This window comes from Orcinus orca, chromosome 1 (assembly GCF_937001465.1).
Source record: "Orcinus orca chromosome 1, mOrcOrc1.1, whole genome shotgun sequence".
NCBI lineage: Eukaryota > Metazoa > Chordata > Mammalia > Artiodactyla > Delphinidae > Orcinus > Orcinus orca.
In genome coordinates, this window is record NC_064559.1 from 168,271,165 (window position 1) to 168,288,503 (window position 17,339).

The following is a 17,339-nucleotide window of genomic DNA, read 5'->3' on the forward strand; positions in this document are numbered from 1 at the left end:
CTGGCGGCGGGTGTGGAGTTTGTAAGGGAAGTGGGCAGTGGTGGCAGGAGAGACAGCCAGAGAGGTAGGCAGGGACCTAGTCATGCAGAGCCCTGTCGGATGTGGTAAGGATTTGGGATCTGATTTTAAGGTCAGTAGGAGAAACCATCATAAAGTTTAAAAACTGGAGAGTAATAGATCTTAAAAGTCATCACAAGAAAAAAACATTGTAGCTCTGTGGGGTGCTGGATGTTGACTAACTTCTTGTGGTGCTCATTTTGCAATATCAAATCATTATGTTGTACCCCTGGAACTAGTGTCATATGTCAATTATATCTCAATTTCAAAAAACAGGATAATGACAGCTTATTTCCATTTTTAGAAGCTCATTTTGTCTGCTCTGTAGGGATTGGATTAGAGGGGCAGTGATTACTGCATTTGTAAGTACATGAGATGAGGCCACTCACCTAGTAAGTACTCAATAAATGTTCAACAAAAAAGAGAGAGAAGCCCTGGACAGAGTTCTAGCTGTGTGACGCTGGCTAGGTCATCGGCTTTCTCCTCTGTCAACCAGGAAAGTAAGAGGGTTGACGGGGCCCTTCGCTTCCTGCTCTGGCACGCTAGGGCTGTAGCTGGAGCTGCTGAAGTGGGACAGATGGGCTGACAGGCTGTTCAGCTGAGGTCAGGGGGACTCGGGGAATACAGGCTTCTCCAGGGACTCAGATAAGGCGAAGACCGACACGCCTGCCAATGCTAAGGTTTGATGGCTCCCGTGAACTTCAGAGGTCTTTCCAGTCCTCACTAAGCGTAATCTTCAATATTCAGAGGGCCACTGAGCCCTTGTGACCCACACCACCCAAGTCATGTCCCCTGACAAGAAGCCCATTGAGTTCTTCTCTCTTCTAGGTTCGTGTATTGGTCTGACTGGGGGTACGAGGCTAAGATCGAGAAGTCTGGGCTCAACGGTGTGCACCGGCAGACACTGGTGTCAGACGGTATTGAGTGGCCCAACGGAATCACCCTGGGTGAGCCCTGCCTTCCCCTGCTGGGGGGCCTGTTCTAGCGCCTGGAGCTGACCACTGCCTGGGGCTCCATGGGTCTTGTTGCTGTGTCCCCTTATAGTGCCACTGCCTGTGTTTCCTGATGGTTGCCCTGGGCTGGCCTCCTTCTGAGGCCCGGCCTGGAGATGTGGGCAGAAAAGGGCCACAGAGGAGCAGAATTCCAGGCTGTGGTCCCAGGCTCACAACCCGGTCCCCTTGTCCCTTTTTCCTGCTCAAGATTTGCTGAACCAGCGCTTGTACTGGGTGGACTCCAAGCTGCACCAGCTGTCCAGCATTGACTTCAGCGGAGGCAACAGGAAGATGCTGATTTCCTCCCCTGACTACCTGAGCCACCCTTTCGGGATAGCTGTGTTTGAGGTGAGCTCCGTGAGGGGAGGCGTGGCCCCATCAGGAAGCTGAAGCCTAGGAAAGGCTGTTCAAATAGGATGACTCTCTGAGACTCGTCCAAGTGGAAACAAAGGGACAGGGAAGCTGACTGGCTTGTTTGTACATAATACGTGAGCTGTCTTCAGACAGAGGCTATGCAGCCCCTTGTCCACCTGGCAGCCTTTCCTGTGCTTCCTCCCCAAGGCCCCTCCCTCAGAGCACTTCCCACAGGTAAGTAGCTAGACCAGGTACCCTCGGCACCCAGCACTGTACCCACGTATACAGAAGGTACCCAATAAAGAAAGGGAAAAGGAATACACATTTCCTTAGTATCATTTACTATTGGAAATGGCCTGAGAGATGCTATTCAATTCAGCACACTCTCACTGACCTTTGCTGGACCCTGGGGTCATAGAAGTGAAGCAGACATCATCCCCGTCCTCAAGAAGCTCACAGGAGGGTGAAGAGTCAAGACCCTCCTGTGTTCTGACCCTAACAACCTTTCTCCTTGGGGAATGAGGAAGCCAGAAGCGACCAAGTTCTCGCACACCCATACCTCTTCCCCAAAACTAACTCTGCCTCCAAGGGGAGGGAAAGCAAGGGGACAGTGGCCTGTGGTGGGCATTGGCAATATTTGCTTGGAGTGACATCACCCAGCACAGCTCTGACATTGTGGGCAAGGCTCCAGCTCCCAAGTCCAGCCTCTGCTTCGAAAGACAGGTGTGTTCAGACACATGTGTGTGTGCTTGTACGTACATGTGGCATGTATGTGTACGTGCCTGTGTATACATAAATGCGTCTGTTTAAAAATGTGCATTCCTGTATGTGCTAGTGCTTGTGAGTGTACATATGCACACCAGTGCTTAGACAAGTTCATTTTAGGCACAAGTGTGCCTTTGGGTGTGTAGATGAGCATGTGGGTATGTGTCTAGATCTGCACATGAGGCTGCACGGTTGTACCTATAAATGTGGATTTGCCTGCAGATACACATTTAGGCTTGTGTGGACCAACCATTGGATGTGTATGCGTGTATACCCAGAGGCTGTAGGAGGCCCCATAGGGATAGTGCTTGCTAGATCATACATCCTCTCCAATCTTGGTCCCAGGCCCCAGTAATGGTAACAGCTACAGAGACCCAACCTCGGTTTCTGCTGAACTCCAGGAAGCAGGCCTAGCTCAGCGTTAATGAGCAGCCTTCAGGCCAGAGCACTGAATAACCCTCTGAGACAGAAGGGAACCAGAGCCTATGCCACAGATCAGAGCTGAGAGTCCTGCTATGAATCTGTGGACAAGAGAGTTCAGGGGAGATGCCAGAGCAGTGCTTGTGACTATGGTTTGAGGCCGCGCCCTCAGGCTGAGGTCATGGGTTTAAGCTCTAGGCTTCCCATCCTCTGTATTTGTACCCCACAGGACAAGGTGTTCTGGACAGACCTGGAGAACGAGGCCATTTTCAGTGCAAATCGGCTCAATGGCCTGGAAATCTCCGTCCTAGCTGAGAACCTCAATAACCCACATGACATTGTCATCTTCCATGAGCTGAAGCAGCCACGAGGTGAGCCTTGCCCAGTCCCAGGTCCCCTGCCCACATCCTCTCCCTCTAGCAGGCAGGCTGTATTCACATGCACGTCACGTCTCGGCATCCCCAGAAGCAGTGGCAACAGGCCCTGTCGTTGGTGGACTGCCTTGCCTTCACATATTTACTTCATTTTGCCTCAAGCTCTTGGTGAACCAAGGCTGGGTAGAAATAAATAAACATGCAAATGTCCCATTTTTGCCATTCTTACAAAGTATGGATATCACTGTTCTCATTTAACATCTGAGGAAACTGTAGCTCATAGGGGTAAAATAACCTTAGCAGGTGGTAGAGCTAAAGCCTAAACTTAGGCCTGTCTGATTCCAGAGCTCCTTCTGCCATAAAGGAGCACATTGCTTCTCATTTGCTATTTGTTCGTACTTTGCAGTGGTATAAAGTAACGTATCCTAGGGCGGTCAGTAAGTCAGCTTGCTGGTTGGCAACAGACGCCAGGAATCCTGCAATTAGGTTGTCCCTTCCTCTGTCACTAGGATATACTCATTCTAACTGTAATGGGACGGGTAAAGGTGGGAAAGCAAAAAGGGGTAAGGAGATAAGGTTGGTGCCTGATTCTAGATTAGAAATTTAAATAAGAAAGAGATACGGCATGTGGCATAGGGAGAAAAAAACATGGACTTTGGAGTCCAACAGACCTCAATTTAAATCGTCTCCAAAATTACTAGAGGTATAGCTTTGACAAGTTTGTTCTCTTTGAGCCACAGTCTTTTATCTGTTAACCTGGGCATAACACCCCCTCCCCCCGAGTTGTCATCAGCATTAAATGAAAGTGTGGGAATGGACTTGAGGACATGGGGAGGGGGAAGGGTAAGCTGGGACGAAGGGAGAGAGTGGCATGGACATATGTACACTACCAAGTGTAAAATAGATAGCTAGTGGGAAGCAGCCGCATAGCACAGGGAGATCAGCTCAGTGCTTTGTGACCACCTAGAGGGGTGGGATAGGGTGGGAGGGAGGGAGATGCAAGAGGGAGGAGATATGGGGACATATGTATATGTATAGCTGATTCACTTTGTTATAAAGCAGAAACTAACACACCGTTGTAAAGCAATTATACTCCAATAAAGATGTTTAAAAAAAAAAAAGGAAGAAAGAGTGGGGATAAAACAGCAGGTACAGTGACGGAAGGTGCCCAGTAAAAGTAGTAGAGAAATCGTTTTGATTTAGCCGAGTGGGAAGGGCCTTGTGCGTGGGGGAGGGAGAGCCTGGCACATCCCGTCTGTGCCCCAGTACTCTCTCTCCCCGTCTCTCTCTGTGCCATTAGCTGCAGATGCCTGCGAGCTGAGTGCCCAGCCCAATGGAGGCTGTGAGTACCTGTGCCTTCCTGCTCCTCAGATGTCCAGCCACTCCCCCAAGTACACTTGTGCCTGTCCTGACACAATGCGACTGGGCCCTGACATGAAGAGGTGCTACCGAGGTGAGCAGAGCTACTGGGAGGGATGGCCCCTGGCAATGCCAGACCCCATCTGCTGAAATTTTCCTCGACTTCTGGAAAACCATGAGCGCCTGGTCTTCCTCCATCTTCTCTGGCTACTTGTTGCCCTTTGCAGGCTCCTCTTCTGTACCGACCTTGAATGCTGGTGTCCCATAGGGTCCCCCCAAGGCTTTCTCTTCTCACTCCTGAGAAAAATGCACATACACATGCAACATTTTAAATTCAGTTTCAGGGGGATCAGGAATCCCCTGAAGACCTCAAATTAAGAAACCTTGATCCCCATGGTTTGATTCCTATTTATATGCAGGTGACTGTGATCTTGCCTGTTTCTCACCCAGAACTTAACACACTATCTAGCAGCCCTTTGGTGATATGATTGGGACTAACAGTCAGTTAATGCTTCAACCATATAAATGTACATCCATCCTCCAGTCTCAATGGAGGCACGAGGCCTTTTGTTTGAGCATAAGTCTGCTGCAGCATTCATCATTTCCAGGTTCAATTGTTTAAAGTGGAGTGAGAATTTGAACCTAATAGTGTGCCAGTATACATGCAAACTCCTTCTAGATTTATATAATTTCCACTCCTCCCAGTCTTTTATCGTGGTCTTGCCCACACCTAATTCTTATAGCATTGTCCTAATGACTCATCTTTATCAAACCGAAATGCAGTATAAACACAGACAAGATGCTTGGCATTCAGCTAAAGTAAAAATCATAGCCCATTCAGTAGGATCAGGGAAGGAGTTTGAGCTGAGCCATGAGGATGAGTTCATAAGTATACTTCATCGAGGCAATAATTTAGGCACTAAAACAGCAAAATTCTTTGTCCAGTGACCTTCATGATATTTCCCCCACAGCACCTCAGTCTACCTCAACTACAACGTTAGCCTCCACCACAACGAGGACAGTAGCCGACACCACCAGAGCCCCTGGGACCACCGTCCACAGCCCCGCCTACCAGAACCACAGCACAGAGACACCGAGCCTGGCAGCAGCGGTCCCAGGCTCAGTTAGTGTCCCCAGGGCTCCCAGCATCAACCCGTCTACCCCAAGCCCTGCAACCAGCAACCACTCCCAGCACTGTAAGGAAATGAGTTCTGCCTTCTTTCATGACGTGGGAGGGTCCTAGGGAAGCCAGGATCGGGGGATCTGTGGGAAGAAGTGGTCATACCAGAGCTAAATATTGGCTGTCTACAGGAGGAAGCAGCGGGAGGAAGAGTGCCAACCCGCAATTTAGGAGTCATGGGTGCTCCTACCTTATAGAGGGGCTCGAGGGAAGCTACCTCCTATCTCTGAGCCTCAGTTTCCTCACCTACAAAGTAGGGTAATAATAACCCTTCCCCTACCTGCTTCGCAAGGTTGCCACGAGAGACAGAGGCATCCGTGTAAACAGAAGTGCTCATGCACACAGCCTCTGCTGACTCTGATAGTGTGTCTGTGTCACACGTTACTGACATGTATAAGGGAGCATCCCTCAGATTTGGAAGTTTCAAATGCCCTGGTCTCAGTTCTCAGCACTCTCAGTAGGTTCCCCATATAGTGATATCCATAACTATGGTCTGTTAGTGCCTCTCTGCAAACCCTGGGATGAAAATAATTAAGTTCACCACTTATTAAATCATCGGGAGCAGTAATTGTCACTGCTAGAAATGTTCTATCTCATTAACCAGCAAATACCTTTTAAATTGAGTTACCTGCTGGGGGAGTTCATTTAAGAGGATAAACTATCTTTTAAATTTTTTCCCATATGTACATGGCCCAGAAACTAAGCAGCGTGGTAGCACGTTAATAATCAGGCCCATCTTGCCAGCAGGAGCGCTTTCAGAGTTGAGCGCTTACCCTGAAGTTTGGAGAGGCAGGTGGGTCGCGTGTGAAGTCCAGTTCCTTTCACTTGGGCTGAGCCTCCGACCAGGGGGTCTCCCCACTGGCTTCATCACGCTCTAGGCTTTAATATCCCTGTCCTGTGTTTGCTTGGGACCCGGAGGGAGAGGAGAACGGCATTTCCACAGTAAACTTTGTAAGCAGTGCAGCACTTCTCTCCCCTTAATAATTAGGTTCCTTTGGAGTAACTTGGAGAAACAGACACACTGAGAGGATAGCATTTGGGCCGTTGCTAGGAGACAATCATCTCCTCTCTTGGAGCAAATGATAGCTCCTCTCCACACCTCGGAGGGCTGTCATGAGGATCCAAGGGAAAACTGCTTTTTAAACTAAAAAGTTCTGTACAGATGTTATACTGAAGATGAGTGTAAGAGAGTGGAAAAGATGGCACAACCTACTTTTAAAAATATATAGTACGGGCTTCCCTGGTGGCGCAGTGGTTGAGAGTCTGCCTGCTAATGCGGGGGACACAGGTTCGAGCCCTGGTCTGGGAAGATCCCACATGCCGCGGAGCAACTGGGCCTGTGAGCCACACCTACTGAGCCTGCGCGTCTGGAGCCTGTGCTCCACAACAAGAGAGGCCACGATAGTGAGAGGCCTGCGCAATGCGATGAAGAGTGGCCCCCGCTCGCCGCAACTAGAGAAAGCCCTCACACAGAAACGAAGACCCAACACAGCCAAAAATAAAAATAAATAAATAAATTTATGAAAGAAAAAAAAAAACTGATGATGCAGATGGACAGACAGAAATAAGAGAGACAAAACAACAGATACTGGCTGAAAAAGGCAATTGCCCCAGGTAGTCAGCAACATAAAGACCTAAGGGCTCAGCCCCGAGCTTCCCACCACCCAAATACTGTGGAAAGGGTAAGGGATTTAGGTCACAAATCCTGGGTTTGAATCCCAGCTCTGCCACTTCTCTGTGGGTCCCCCAAACCCCAAGAAGACTCAGTTTCCTCATCTGTGAAATGGAGATGACCTCAGTCCTGATAAGATCTGGAAAGACTAAATTATTGAGCAGTAGCCGGGAGCATCATTCTGGAACGGGGGCAAGAAGCAGTTGGGTAGTTTTTACTGCTTGAGGCCAGCAAGGACTTGGGACTCACAGTGATGGAGCATCGTTCTGCTAATGTTTGTGTTTTGCAGATGGGAATGAAAGTGGCAAGATGGGCTCAACAGTCACTGCTGCTGTCATTGGGATCATTGTGCCTATGGGTGAGTGTGGCCCCAAGTCACTGGTGAGAAGAGAGAGACCCTGCCCAGGGTCTGGGTAAAAGCACTGGAAGGACAGAGCGCTGAGCACACGGACCTCTCTCTCTGACTTCTGCCCTGGCCGCCTTCCTGCGCACCTCCCAGTCCTGATTTACTTTGGCTTCTTAGCTTGGCACACCAGGCTCTTCAGGACCTGGCCCCAGACAGCTATCCACATATTTCCCCCACTACCCCTCACGCATGCTCTACACACCAGCCATGTGAAGCCGAACTGTAGGCTCCACGGGGACAGGTCTGGTGTCTCTCTTGCTCGCCACTCTCCCCAGCTCTTAGCAGTGTCTGGCACAGGGGACGAAATAAAGTATTTGTCGAATTAATGAGTAGAAAAAACATACATTAACAAAAATTCGTAGAGCTGCTTGCCATTCCTTTAATGGATCGTGCTACCTTGCTTGCTTTCTGTTTCGTTTTCAACAAACATTTATCAAGCAGCTATGATGTACCAGATTCTGTGATAAGGGGAGGGAAGGTGATTAAAAATAAGTAAGACATGGTTCTTGTCCTCCAAAAGTTTACAGACTTGTTGGAGAGACACACATAATTTGATTCTGACGTGGTAAGTCCTAAAATGAAGCCGTATGCAGTTCAGTAGAAGTGCTGAGGAGGCACTTATCTTGGAATTGGGAGAGGAGGGAAGCGGACAGGGGAGGGTTCCTAGAGGAAAAGTTATTTGAGCCAAATCAGCCAAGTGAAGAAGGATCAAGAGCAACCCAAGCAGGTGAAGACAACATGGGCAAAGCCAGGAATGGGGATGGCATGGGAGGGCGGGAGTGGGGTGGGTTTGGAATGTGGCCAGAATATAGCATTTGGTTAAACCTCACAGAGAGCCACGTGGGCTGATTCATTCTCTCTTACCCTGATATTCACTTAGTATCCTGTCTCTCATACCAGTCTCTTCTCTTGGTCGGATCTTTGAATTGCGATTGTCCATTCATCGTTTTATCTCCCTTACTTGCCCATGTGTAGTACCTCAAGGATAAGGACTTGGCCCTTTTATCCTAAGAATCCCCAATATGGTGGTGAGTTAGCGAGTGAATGTTTTAAAAACTTCAACACCATCCAAGGGACTGTGCGAGGTGCCAAGGATCCAGGGAAGAAAAAGAGAAAAGACTTTAAGAGCTTTCCGTTTTGGGCTTCCCTGGTGCCGCAGTGGTTGAGAGTCCGCCTGCCGATGCAGGGGACACAGGTTCGTGCCCCGGTCTGGGAAGATCCCACATGCCGCGGAGCGGCTGGGCCCGTGAGCCATGGCCGCTGAGCTTGCGCGTCCGGAGCCTGTATTCCGCAACGGAAGAGGCCACAACAGTGAGAGGCCCGCATACGGCAAAAAAAAAAAAGAGCTTTCAGTTTTTAGTAAGACTTAATGATAAAAAAGGTGATACAAGAGAGGTGTTACTACATATTATAAGGTGCTGTAATAGAGACCCGATGCTCTGTGGAGGAGAGGGAGTGGCACTTCTAAAGAAGGTGGCATTTGAATTGGCCTTGAAAGGCTTTATTAGTAAAGGTGATGGTGAGACTATTCCAGGCTCATTTTGAGTAGAGTGGAAAATACTCAGCATTGTTTAGTGAAAGAGAAATCAACTCCTCTCCTGCCATACTCTGCTCCACAGAAGGGCATGTGTATGCTGTTTCCCTGATGTAACCTGCCCTAATAGAATCATTATTTTAAATTTCTGCTTATCTGAGGGCTGAAAGAGGAATATTCTTTCCCTGATATTTCCCTGGGAGGCAGAGTATCTTTTCACAAGCGTATTGGCCAGTTACATTTCATCCTTTATGAATTGCCTATTCACAGTCTCTTCTTATTTTTCTATTGGTTCCTTGTCTTATTCTTACTTATTTGTAGAAATATTTATACATAATTAATGTTAGACCTTTGTAATATATGTTACAAATCATTTCTCCCATCCTGCCACTTGATTTTTAGAATTTGTTTATGGTCTCTTTTGCCATGCATGAATTAAAAATGTTTACGTATCAGATCTGTTAATCTCCTACATTATGACTTCTGGGCTTTGTGTCTTGCTTAGGAAGGTCTGCCTCATTCTAAATTATTAAAATATCTCTCTATATATTTTTCTACTATTTTAAGCATGTTTTAGTATTCGATTATTAATCCATTTGGAATTTAGAATGCAGCAAGAGGTAGAGATTTAAGTATTTTTTTCAACATGCTTGTCTAGTTTTCACAAGACCATTACTGAATAGTCCATCTTTTCCTTCTGACTTGAATTGTCATCTTATTGTAAACTATATGCCTATACATACTTTGATCTGCTTTTAGGCTGTTTATTCTCCACCAATCCCTATATACTATTCCTATATACTCGAAACACAACTTTATGATATGTTTTAATGTCTAATAGGGTATTATTATTCTTGGAACATTTTCTTAGCTATTTTTATTCAATTTCTCTTCTAAGTGAACTTTAGAATCATCTTGTTAATTCTATAAAACTTATGATGGAATCTTATGCCTTGGGTATATAAATTGATGCGGGGAGAATTTACATTTTTACAACGTTGAACCTTCCCATCGAGGAACATGACATATCTCTCTATTTATCTGAGCCTTCTTTTATGGCCTTCAGTAGAATTGTATAGGTCACATAGGACTTGCACATTCCTTATTGGGTTATCCCAAGTATTTTATAGTTTCTTGTTGGGCTATTACGAATATTTTCTTATTCCATCCATTTTCTGATTGGTTATTGCTGATTAATAAGAAAGCTATTGATTTTTTTCTGTTGTTCTTGATGAACTAAAATCATTTCTAATAGTTTTTCATCTGCTTTTCTAAGATTTTCCAAGCATACAATATCTGTTAATGACAGTTTGATTTCTCCCTTTCCCATGTGTGCCCTTCAATTCTTTATTTGGTCTCACTGCATAGCTAGATCTCTGGGACAACAAATATAGCAGCGATAACAGACATCCTTGCCCTGTTCTTATCTTTATGTATATCAGTTATTATTGATTATTATAATCTTACCAAAGTATTGTAGAAACCCCCTCTGTAGCATCCTAGACAGCTATCACCCAGCCTCCACTTGAATGCTCACGGTGACTGCTTACTATCTTGTGAAGCTGCTTGCCCCATTTTCTCCCGGCTCTATCTGAGAACTTCCTCCTTTACACATTAATATATCCATTTATTTTAACTCAGAACCTGTGTTTCCCTGCTGTGTTCCCTTCTAGAGATGCTCTTCTTCTTGCAGAGCCCCAGCTTTGGAAAGAAGCACCCCACCCTCCACCCTCCAATTTTGGGAGAGAATGGTTTCTTAGAGAAATCCAGGGAAGTAGCAGTATTAGGGCAAGAGTGTGGTGAAGAAATTCACTCACTCACTCAGCATGTTACTGAGCACCTACTCGCTACTGGGCACTGGGCACAGTGAGAGAAAGAAGGCACGGTCCCTGCCTTCAAAGAGCTTAGTCTAGTTGGGGGTACACATATATAAAGTACAACACTGTGGTCTGGGAACACGTGCGAGGGAACAACTGACTGTACCATGAGAGGTTGAGAAAGACTTCACATTTGAGCTGGATCTTGAAGGATGAGTAGTTAATGAACAAAGAGCTAGGAGAAGGGCTTCCCAGCAGCAGAAAAAGAGTATGCAGAAACAGAGCCTGGGAACAAGGGGCAGCCAAGCTGGAGAGGTGGCGAGAAATACACTGATGTCTGGGCAACGGGCTGGAGCCTGCTGGAGATCCACTGTAACGTGTCTCTTCCTCCAGTGGTTATAGCCCTGCTGTGCATGAGTGGCTACCTGATCTGGAGAAACTGGAAGCGGAAGAACACCAAAAGCATGAATTTCGACAACCCTGTATACAGGAAAACGACAGAAGAAGAGGATGAGGATGAGCTCCACATAGGGAGGGCTGCTCAGATTGGCCATGTCTATCCAGCAGTAAGTGTTCCTTGCTGGAAGAATTCCTTCCTTCCTTTCCTCCCTTCTTCCTTCCATCCCTTCCTCCCTTCCTTCCCTCCTTCCCTCCTTTCCTTCCTTCTTTCCCTCCCTCCCTCCCTCCTTCCCTCCTTCAGACATTTATCAAGAACCTACCATGTGCCAGGCACTGTTCTAGGCCCTGGGGACACAGGAATGCTGGGGTAGGTGGTTGGGATAGAAGGGTATCAGGAACACCTTGTACCTAGAGGCTCTTCCTGGAGGAAAGAGGCCTGTCTTTGTGCTGAATACGTTTTCAGAACCTTTGGCCTAGAAAGGCAACTGCGGCCATTCAGTTCAAATGCATTCATTTCAGTGAACAATGTATACCAGTTATGTGCCAAGTACCACATAAGATACCAAGTGTTCAAAAGTAAAGAAGGGATGTACTTGCTCCCAGGGAGCTGGTGGGGGAGTTAGTTGGCTATTGAACAGCTGTGTGCTGAGTGCCATGGTGGAAGCTCAAGGGTCCCCTCTTCTAGGAAGCTTTCCCTGGTTTCTCTGTTCTCTCACCACCTCTCTCCATCACAGCACCTGTCACACTATAGTCTACTTGTCTTTTTACTCATTGGTCTCCCCGCTAGAACGTGAGCTCCTTGAGGGCAGGATTGTCTGATTAATGTTTCCCTGGTGCCTAGCACAGCGTATTTGGCTCCCAGTAAGTATTTGTTGAACCAATGCTATGGAAACATCAACAAAGGTGACAGAAGAACTGTGTCCTTGGAAGATTCATAGCAGTCTTCCACGTAGAGAAGGAGGAAAGTGGCATTCCAGAAAGAAGCATGTGCAAAGGCTGAGAGGCACGACAGGGCATGGCTTGTTGGGGGATCAAGGACCACAAAGTGGCTGGAGCAGATGTCATGGTTGTATAGCGGAGTCGGGGCTGGGTGTGACCTCATGGGTCATCCAGTCCATCCCCCTGTCAGGCGATCAGCAGCTTTGATCACCCACTGTGGGCAGAGCCCTGTCTTGGGGAGACCAGAGAAATGGAAGACCCAGCCCCCGCCCTCAAGGAGCTTTTTGTCTTGCCGGGGGAACCAAGGTCACAGCTGCACCAACTCCCGAAGAACCCTCTTTCCGAGCTGCCTGTCGTCAAGTGCAAGGTAGGGCAGTGCCACTCTGAGTCTGAGGGGCTGATGAGCGAGGGCATGAACCAGGCAGGTGCAGTCAATCCTAGAAGGCTTTCTGGTTCTAGAAGGCTGCAAACTGTGAGTTGGGTGTCGGGGCAAAGATGAAAGATGGGTTAGTTGCAGACCAAGGAAATGGCATGTGGAAGAAATGACTGAGTACGGGGCAGGACAGACAGAATTGCTGCTGAAGCTAATTGTTCGTGAAGGGGAGACTTGGGAAATGAGGTCAAGCAAGTGAGGAGCGTTAGCAGATGGCCTTGAGGATCCTTAACCGTGGCCAATCCAAGCAGACAGTTGCTTAACCAATTTTTAAAGATCAGAGGGGGCACAGTGGAAGAAATGTTGAGCTTAGAGTGGAGATGACTCCCAGTTTCACTATTCCACAGCTCTGTGATCTCAGTCCCTTCTTTCTGATTACTTTTATTTGTAAAATGGGAATAATAACCCCCATTCTCTCTGCTGCCTAAGTTTATAAAGTTCAAGTGAGATAGCACATGTGAGAGTGCTTTGTGAGTTATAAAGCGCTCTGCACATGTAAAGTGTCATTGTTTCCACAGAAGGAAACAACCACTCAGGAGGAGCTATTCCTGATGAATCTAAGGCCTGAAGAATTAAGCTCCTGCCAACTGCAGAGAAATAGAGTAGGAGAGTGAGGAAATGGACATTTAGTAAGAACCTACTGTGTATCAGACGCTACTCAGTGTTTTACATGTATTTTCTTGTTTAGTCTTTACAGGAACCTATATACTTGATATTGTTAGCCCCATTTTGCAGATGAGGAAACTGAGACTCAGAGAGATTGAATAACTTACCTAGGATCACAACTAGGAAGTGGTAGAACCAGGATTGAAACTCCTATCTGTATGTACACAAAAGCCCATGCTCTTTCCACTGTTTCTCAGGGTATATGGCCTTGAAGCTGTGGAAATCAGTATTCTCAACAGCCTGTTCTCTCCCCTGTCCCCTTCTCAGGTAGCTCCACCATCACTGCTGGGACCTGACTTTGGCCTAGAGATCTATCTTGAGGAGAGTGGGAGGGTCACAGACTAGAAAAAGATAGTCTAGTGGAGCAAGGCCATGACATTCATGCAAAACCACAAATAATCCAAAGATGATTTGAAAGGCAGTGGAGTTACTTTTTATTGTTTATAGAATGTTCAGAGACGGAAAATGCTAGTCTGGTTCTATCTTATGCTGGTTAGGTTGATTTAGAATACTCTGGACCCCATGTGTGTTAGGTGCTACATTAAGCACTCTACATACATAATCCCATTTGATTTCCCAACAACCCTATGAGGTAGGTCCTATTAGAACTCCCATTTAACATGATGAAACCGAGACTCAGAGAGGTGAAGTGGCTGGCTCAAATTCATATAGCGATGAGAAAGATCTTGAAACAATGGGGTCTATCCGAAGGAGGGTATCCAGGAAATGGAATAGTGGGACACAGCATTATATCGGGACCAGGTTGGGGAAGCTAGATGTGTAGCCTGGAGAAGAAAACACTCAGAAGGAAGGGAAGGGAACACAAACACTGAAAATTTCAAGGGTTGTCTGTGTAGAACTCTCTGAGTCTAAGAGAGAGAATCGGGGAACGTCGGAAGATATAAAGAAGCAGATTTCATGACAATATAGGAAAGAATTTAAGTCCACTGTCCACAATGGAATAGACTGGCTCAAGGGTTAGTGGGTGGTCAGCCATTTGTGGCAGAGGGAAGTCTAGTATCTAATGACTAGAAAGTTGGGGAGAGGGAAAGAGGGATTAAACTTAATTGATCTCCACTGCCTTTCAATTCTGGATAATTAGTTGGGAGGGGTACAGCCAGTTACCTTCCTGATTGTGACTAGCATGCTAGAGACAAGTAGCTAATGGCCTGGGATTAAACATTTGCCAAAGCTAACGCACTGAAGTTGAGCAAACCTAAAATCCTGTAAGGGAGGATGGAGAAAGTTTAGATCTCCACAGCCTTCCTCTTTACAGAGGCAGAACAGAATAATGAAAAAAGCTATAGCTCTGGATTCATACAGATCTGGGTTCAAATTGAGTTCACCCGCTTGCTATATGATCCAGGACAAATGCTGTTTAAGCTCGTTGAGTCTCAGTTTTCTCATCTGTAAAATAAATATGACAAACGTGTCTTCTGAGGTAGCTTCTTGAAGAGTATGTGAGCTACTGCCTATAAAGTAATAGAATTTCTGGTACCTTGTGATCCAATAAATAGCTCCAGTGGGTCTAATGATGATTTCTTTGCTCTGTCTCCCCCAGCGAGTGGCATTAAGCCTTGAAGATGATGGACTGCCCTGAGGATGGGACCACTCCCTTCCTGCCTCACGGAATTCAGTCCCATGCACTACACCCTGGATGGTGTATGCCTGGATGGAAGGGTTTCTGTACATGAGTCTGTGTGTCTGTGTGTGTGTGTGCGTGTGTAATTTTTTTTAATTTATATTGCGGAAAGGTAACCACAAAGTTATGATGAACTGCAAACATCCAAAGGATGTGAGAGTTTTTATATGTATAATGTTTTATACACTTTTTAACTGGTTGCACTACCCATGAGGAATTCATGGAATAGCTACTGCTGAGTGACTAACGTGATGTACATAACCAAATGGGGCCGATGGTACAGTAGCTTACTCATCATTTAAAAATTATATTTACACAGGGTATTTGGTTTTGGGGGGCTTTTTTAGGTTTGAGAGTTTTTTTTTTTGTAAATAGAATGATTATGCTTTGTGGCTATCCATCAACATAAGTAAAACGAAGAAAACACTTCAACTCCCTCTCCCGTTTAGATTATTTATTAACATATTTCAAAAATAAGATTAGTTCTATAAGTAATTTAGAGAGGTGAGAGTATTTATTTTTGGTATGATTGGCCTACCACCCGGACTCTGTGTGCATTTATGTTTATGTGAGTATGTGAGTGAGAAAGAAAAATCTGTAGAGAAGAGGCACACCTATGGCTGTTGTTCAGATACATAAAGATAAATATATTTTAAAACAGTCCACAAGAAGGGTTATCTGTAGTTTTCAGAGAAGCCTTTGGAAATTTGGATCAGAAAAGAGATACCATGGTTTGTGCAAACATGCAGTGGGGAGAGGTAGATCTTTTCTGCCTCTGACTGTTCTTGGGATTCCAATCAGTCAGCAAAAGGCCCTCAGCTCACCCGTGGCTACTGTGGTTCTCTTCTGTGGCTAAAGCCAGTGTACAGACTTCACACAGTGCCCAAAGTTCCCGCGAGCTCAGGTGAGAACATGCCTGAACCTTGGCTACTCCTTGTTTTAAAGTTCAGCATTTCAAGTAACTTCATTTTCTTTTAGGACACTTGGGTTGAATTCACTGTTTCCTCTGAAGCACACTGAGGGTGCCATCCTTACTTATAGAGAGCTAAATGGAGATGTTTCTTGAACAGCCCAAGTTTACTGTTGGGACTGGCTCAGGCACTGACCTCTGAGTATGCTGTGTGTTGAGGATGAGGATGGAGGAACGGGTTTTGTTACATCTCTATTTCTCCCTTCCCCTTTCTCTCTACCATTTCCTTTAGGTGGAGAAAACAATTTAAAGTGATACATAGGTTTGTTGCCATCATGTGTTCACATAGATGAAACTAATATTTGGCTTAAATCAGAAAAAGTGGCCAAACCTAAAGTCCTGTTTGAGGGGGAAACGGCGTACACAATATTACAGTATATTGGATATATATGTTCACACAGGGATTTGGTTCACTGCTTTGTAAATAAAAGGAGAAACTCTGGGTATATGTATAGATTTTTTTTTTCATTGTGGACACTTACTTTGCTTTTCCTGGGCCTTGGGGGAGGCAGGGAGAAGTGCACTTTTCTTTTTGTGGGGTCTACCATTGAAAAGATAATCCTACAGTCCCAGAAGGAATTCAGTCCCCGTTGGCTCTTATCCAAGGTGTGGTCTTAACTCTGCTGTTCTGCCACTTCACTCCCACTGGACAACCAGGGACAAGGTGTGACATGGAAGTGTTTGGTTTAAGTAGGAGCAGAGGACATGTATCTAACCTTAACATACCTGGAACTTGACACTTTTAAGCAAATTCCTCCCCTTCTACTCCCCAGCTGTCCCCAACTCTGTGAAGCTTGGATGTGTCACCAGCTTGATACCCTCTGAATTTCCAGGCAGACATTCTGGGGTTCTGTCACCCTGTTCCTAGGACCTTTCTCTACGTCACTCATGGTCTCCTGTCTTCTGAGAAAATAACTGTATTCTGGAGCCTGGGCACTAAGCTTTGCATAAGCAAGCAGTTTCTTCATGATATACATGTGTTGATAGTCCTGAAACATTCATTGAGAGGGTATATGCAATTGACCTAGAATGACCAAAACCAAACAGAATTTTAAGAACAGGTGGCCAACTCCTATAGAGCTTAATCACTTACTACTATTCTTTCAAGAATGGAAAGTAAAATTATTTTTGACTGAAGAAAAATCATGAAAGTGAAAAGCACTGAAATTTACACAAAACAAGCAACTTTTTCTGTAACCTGCCTCCAAAGAAATAGAATTTCCTGGGGAAATGATAATAGTGACTAATGCATAGTTTCTAAACTTTTAGTCAGATCCTGTCCTTCACAGAAAAAAATAATGAATAGGGTCAGGATGATTCAGCCTGAGATCTCAAAATGATGATGAAACACAACTCTCTG

General features: G+C 45.9%; 1 protein-coding gene across 20 annotated transcripts in view; it reads left to right on the plus strand.

Annotated features, from left to right (window-relative positions):
* The window catches only part of LRP8 (LDL receptor related protein 8), a 78,000-nt gene extending 61,575 nt beyond the window's left edge, over positions 1 to 16,425 (plus strand). For 17 of the 20 annotated variants that reach the window (XM_004273833.3, XM_033435473.2, XM_033435484.2 and 14 more), the window contains 9 exons: positions 886 to 1,004; positions 1,258 to 1,397; positions 2,818 to 2,959; positions 4,263 to 4,415; positions 5,293 to 5,517; positions 7,463 to 7,531; positions 11,324 to 11,496; positions 12,459 to 12,635; positions 14,929 to 16,425. In XM_004273833.3, the coding sequence (XP_004273881.1) occupies positions 886 to 1,004; positions 1,258 to 1,397; positions 2,818 to 2,959; positions 4,263 to 4,415; positions 5,293 to 5,517; positions 7,463 to 7,531; positions 11,324 to 11,496; positions 12,459 to 12,635; positions 14,929 to 14,967 (1,237 nt within the window). In that variant the 3' untranslated portion in view covers positions 14,968 to 16,425. The remainder of the gene's footprint in view (positions 1 to 885; positions 1,005 to 1,257; positions 1,398 to 2,817; positions 2,960 to 4,262; positions 4,416 to 5,292; positions 5,518 to 7,462; positions 7,532 to 11,323; positions 11,497 to 12,458; positions 12,636 to 14,928) is intronic. The other 3 variants (XM_033435479.2, XM_004273832.3, XM_033435485.2) reach the window with 1 other exon arrangement.
* Positions 16,426 to 17,339: the final 914 nt, after the last annotated feature.